Source organism: Octopus bimaculoides, chromosome 6, assembly GCF_001194135.2.
Source record: "Octopus bimaculoides isolate UCB-OBI-ISO-001 chromosome 6, ASM119413v2, whole genome shotgun sequence".
Taxonomy (NCBI): domain Eukaryota; kingdom Metazoa; phylum Mollusca; class Cephalopoda; order Octopoda; family Octopodidae; genus Octopus; species Octopus bimaculoides.
In genome coordinates, this window is record NC_068986.1 from 16,892,722 (window position 1) to 16,898,276 (window position 5,555).

The following is a 5,555-nucleotide window of genomic DNA, read 5'->3' on the forward strand; positions in this document are numbered from 1 at the left end:
ATATATATATATATACACACACACACCAATTTATTTTATGTCTTTAAGATGTACGAGGAAACTTCCATGTGAGCAAGTTTTAAGACAGAGTTTGGGCTTAGAGTTTCAAGGTCATACAAATGGGACAACGAAGTTCGCCGGAAAGATTTCAAAGGTATTTTCCCAAACATGGCATTAACAGGGAACTGGCCCCAATTAGAACTGCAGACCGGCTCTGATGTAGGGAATTCACAGCTGAACCCTTCACGGTTCAGTATCAGGCTAGAGCCGTTCTGAACAAGATCGGAATTAACTAGGACCCGCAAAGAGAGAATGTTAATGTCACAAGGAATCTGGCCGTCAATGGGCAAGAAAGTAGGGGCAAGCTTTTCTGAGGGCATGTTAGTGAAATATGTTATCAAGGGATGCTGCAGGTAATAGTTCAAATAAATGCCTAAAAGCGAAGGGTATGTAAAACGGAGCTCTTGCGTGTGTATACTAGATTTTTGTGAGTCAGTGTAGGATGCAAAAGTGTTCGAAATTGGTAAATTCATTTTTATGTTTTGAGCGTTACCATCAGAATTTCGAACTAAGGTTTTGGAAATTCCATCTTTATTTCTATCCACATTGATATTTTGTGCTGCTTCATGTCTCTGGGTTGCTTCCGAGTCGAACTGAAGGGTGTCTTCTTTGACATTATGCTTATTGTTAACTGTATCATCACCATTAGAAGTAGACTGCTTGCCTTTGTATCGTGGTTCAAGATGAAGAACAAACTTTGAAATTACGGGCTTTATATCCTCAACCCCTTGACCAAGGCCACGTTCATCATCATAGCTGAGCTGTCGGTCAAGCATGACTTCAACCATACCTGTTTCCAAACAAGCCACGCCATGGGAATGGTCAACATGAAGACTCAGTCGTCGTAGGTCATCTTCTAGCATGACCATGGTTGTTACTGGATAATAGTTGGCTTCCACATGCAACCGAGGTTGATTTCTGCGGCCAATCATTTGAAACCCGTTCTGGTCAGTGAAAAATGTTTGATTGGGATTTTTAATATCAGTCTGAAGACGCATGATTACTTCCCGATCACGGAAACTTTTTATATTCACTGTATTTTCAATATGCAAAGCATGTCTTTGAAGTCCAGGCACATCATACAACTTGATCCGATGCAATATATATTTGTGAAGTACGTGAACTTCGGATACTAATGGACCACGAACAACGCGTACGATATGCTTGCTATTTGTGATAGAGCGTGCCCGACCATTTGGTAAGAATAAATATGCTCCACTACCCTGAGAGAGATAAGCAAGGAAATCCAGTTTTATCTGAGTAGAATTTCCAGTGGTTTTATCAACGACTTCTTGTAAAAGACCTCGACTACCAGAAAACGTAGCTTTTATGATACTGTTTTCCAAAACTATTGATTCAGGATTACTACTAAACCAGGGTTTTTCCTTGACAAACCCACTTGTAGACGGTATTACTAAGTGTTCGTGATTTATGGCACCAATTCGAGCAAGATATGTATTTTTTGGTTCTTCTATAGGTATTTGAAGTGTGTAGACAGTTGAAGCTAACGGTGCCATATTAGCTAAAAATACCAATTCAAATACACTGTTGGAAACTGTTGTATGGTCTGTCCAGTAGGGATTTATCTGGCATGGTATAGAGTTTTTGCTTTCATCTAAAACTTCGATATTGTTTGTAGAAACAAGAACTGTCACAATATCCTGACGCTGTTGTAACAATTGGTTGAAAAGTATCAGTCGCAAGCCGGCTTTGTCAACTCGCAAAATCTGCTTTTGTGGAGAAGTCGTCGGAGATATGCGTACGGTTTCTGGTGTCACAAATTTAGTGGGTCCATTCTTTGAACGATACAAAAGTATTTCCAAAGCGTCACCAATAACAGTTTGTGTAAGGTTATAAGAAATAGCCAGTTTTTCTTCATAATCTAATACAACATTATCTTTGGCAGTTCCTGTAATAGCATCATGATGCTGAAATAAACCGAGGTATCTACGTGCTCTTTTCAACATACCAGCAGCCTCGAAAGATTTCTCGTATGGAACGTCCCAGATGCTAGAATAAGAACAGGCTAAGAAGTATAAGATATCAGCTGCTCGCAGATAACTTTCAAGATTTCGACTAAATCTTTTGTCAAAAGGCCGTGTTGTATAGAATCCAGTCCAATAGTCATAATTTTTATCCGAATATGGGAAAAAATCACCGCTAAGAGAGGGCAACTTTAAACTATCATCACCAAAGTAATTTGGATATACAAGTTGGCGTTTACGGACAATATCGAAATAATCTCTGAGGGTTCCAAAACGAAGTTTTATGTTCCAGTCTCTTCTGGAATTCATATAATGAAACAGCATCATGTAGTTTTGATATTGCTGATCCCATTCTAATTCTTTGTCATATCTGAAATCATCGCCAAGGGGCACAAGGATCACGTTGTACTTATAAAGGAAGTTCTTTTTCATGTACTCTTTATAAAGGTACTCAGCCTGAATTTCAATATTCTTCATGGTTATTTCACGACTCTTACCTTCGCGTCTTTCACCAGGAATGTTGCGGAAATCATAAAGCAGGCAGAAGAACTTATCTGGACCACAGGTATATTTAATGCTATATAACATGTATGGCATTGTGTGACACATCATATCTTTTGTGCCTTTAGGATCCCAGTATTGGCGCCAGTTGAATTCAAGGCTTTTACGTTTGGCTAAGTAACCTTTTACAGCACCATGAATCCTCTGTATAACCATGTTTTTCAGACCAGCTTCCTTCAGTAAATAAGGCATTGTGCCAGAATGTCCAAAAGCATCGATTGACCAGCTATTTTCAGGAATGACATGCAAGTTATCCATCACCCATCGATGGCCTTCTATCAATTGGTCAACTATTGCATAATAATGAGTGGTGGCCTCATCTGGCATCACCCAGCCACCCAGCACTATCTCTAACTGACCCCGACGTATCAGTCTACGGACCTGTGCTTTAATGGCATCTTCTTGATCGTTCCACCACATGGCTAAGTAAATTGTTTCACTCCACACAAATGTCATGTTAGGGTACGTGGTCAGTTTCTGCACTATGTTGTCAAGTATGTGCTTTGTCTGATCTGAGTAGTACTCATCCACTGTTTTCAGCCATCCTGGGTCATTATGTGAATGAGGGACAACAATAACAGTAAGACCGTCTTCGCTGACTTTACTGCTGCTACTACTACTACTACTACTGCTACTTATACTATCTCTACTGTGGTCAGCAGCAGCAACGGCACCACCGCCGCCGCCAGGGCCATCACCATCCACGTTACTATGATGAGAATCGTCATCATCATCATCATCATCGTCACCAGCATCATCACCATCAACAACAACAAGTTCAGCATTGTTAGATGATAACAATGAAGCAGACTTTAATGATGATGATGATGATAATGATAACGATGGTGATGATGAAAGAGAAGAATCTAATAACACTAAGGAGTTTGATAATGATAACGATGATGAGGATGATAATGATGATAAAGACTTTGATAATGATGACGATGACAAAGATGATGATAACGATGATGATGATAAAGATAATAAATCTAAAGCTTTGTTAGGGTTTGGGAGCGGATATGAACCGTCAGCCATGACATCATAAACAAGTTTGGGTATCATATCAAATGTGGAAAAGTTTGCTGTGACAATCCTGTCAATGGACGGTGTCGTGCTCCACGAGCATGCGTGGTGGCGATGTCGTGGCGGCTGCCAGTCCAACTGGTTTGGCCAGAGCTTAATGGCCAACAGACGAGTCCGGCTGATTTGTTGTTGTGGCCAGGGCATGCTCTGGTCGAATAAGAGAAAAAATGCAAATGAGAAGAAAGTAGCTCCAAAAAGAATGAAGAGGCGTTGATTAAACTTCATCCTTCCTGTGATTCGACCAGTGGTCAAGTTGATTGTGGTATTTTTCATTGCTGATGCGCTGCCGACTGTCGATGGTGGCGATGAGGTCGGGCTGGACACACTGTCCGAATATTCGCAATCTGTGGTAAGCGACCCCAGCCTTGCTTTAGTGTGCGTAATCTGGGAAAAGAAAAAAAACAGAAAAGAGAAAGAAATTAATAAGTTTGTTAAATTTAATTGTATAAAAAATTAAATATCAACATTATTTCTTACAACACTTGTGTCTATGTTAGCAAATATATAAATACACTGCATTTAATATTATGAGAATGATTATGATTGCAAAGATGGTGGCTAACACGATGTGAAAAATAACGATGGATGCGCAGTGGTGGCTGTATGGTAAGAAGGCGGCGAGCTGGCAGAAACGTTAGCACGCCGGGAGAAATGCTTAGCGGTATTTCGTCTGCCGTTGCGTTCTGAGTTCAAATTCCGCCGAGGTCGACTTTGCGTTTCATCCTTTCGGGGTCGATAAATTAAGTACCAGTTACGCACTGAGGTCAATGTAATCGACTTAATCTCGTTGTCTGTCCTTGTTTGCCCCCTCCATGTTTAGCCCCTTGTGGGCAATAAAGAAATAAGAAGCTTGCTTACCAACCACATGATTCCGGACTCAGTCCCACTGCGTGGCACCTTGGCCGACCAGAGCCTTGTGGGTGGATTTGATAGACGGAAACTGAAAGAAGTCCACCGTGTGTAGTGTGTGTATGTGTATTTGTGTATCTTTGTTTGCCCCACCAACATCGCTTGACAATCGATGTTGTGTTTATGTGCCCGTAACCTAGCAGTTTAGCAAAAGATACCGATAGAATAAGTATAAGGATTATAAACGTATGCCTTACAAACGTATAATTGCTGGAGACGATTTGTTCTATTAACAGTGGTACTCCAGCATGGCCGCAGTAAAATGGCAAACAAACAAAAGAAAAAAAATAATAATTATATCATAAACACAAGAGCACTTAGAGAGCGCAAACCGCTGCCAAAGCAACACCAACGTCCTCTCAACGATTAGTGAGAGAGGATTTTTAAAATAAGAATATCTGAACGACTGCTCTCACAAATGAGAATACTAAAAATGAACCCGACCACTCTGAAAAAATAAGTTAAAAAACGGTAAAGATAATCCAGAATCCTTGTCCGGTACCGGAAAAAATCTAATCAGTTCGTGCCAGACACAAAGGCAAACATCCCTGAAAGTTTCATTCGAATCCATCCAGCGGTTCTTTAGATATCTTGTCACGGACAAACAAACAAACAAACAAAGTCTTCTGAAAACAATGCCGTAAATAGTACTGGACGTACAAGATGTATCAGAAAAGTAACACGATCAAGTGTGCTTTGTGAGCTATTAGTGTGTTGCGTCATTGTTGTTGGCACTCCGTCGGTGACGACGAGAGTTCCAGTGGATCCGATCAACGAAACAGCCTGCTCGTGAAATTAACGTGCAAGTGGCTGAGCACTCCACTGACACGTGTACCCTTAACGTAGTTCTCGGGGAGATTCAGCGTGACACAGAGTGTGACAAGGCTGGCCCTTTGAAATACAGGTACAACAGAAACAAGAAGAAAGAGTGAGAAAAAGTTGTGGTGAAAGAGTACA

General features: G+C 40.8%; 1 protein-coding gene across 6 annotated transcripts in view; it reads right to left on the reverse strand.

Moving 5' to 3' along the window:
- Nucleotides 1–6: 6 nt before the first annotated feature.
- The window catches only part of LOC106875435 (alpha-mannosidase 2), a 473,174-nt gene continuing 467,625 nt past the window's right edge, over nt 7–5,555 (reverse strand). For all 6 annotated transcript variants that reach the window (XM_052968623.1, XM_014923584.2, XM_052968622.1 and 3 more), the window contains one exon: nt 7–4,073. In XM_052968623.1, coding sequence (XP_052824583.1) covers nt 36–4,073 — 4,038 coding nt within the window. In that variant the 3' untranslated portion in view covers nt 7–35. The remainder of the gene's footprint in view (nt 4,074–5,555) is intronic.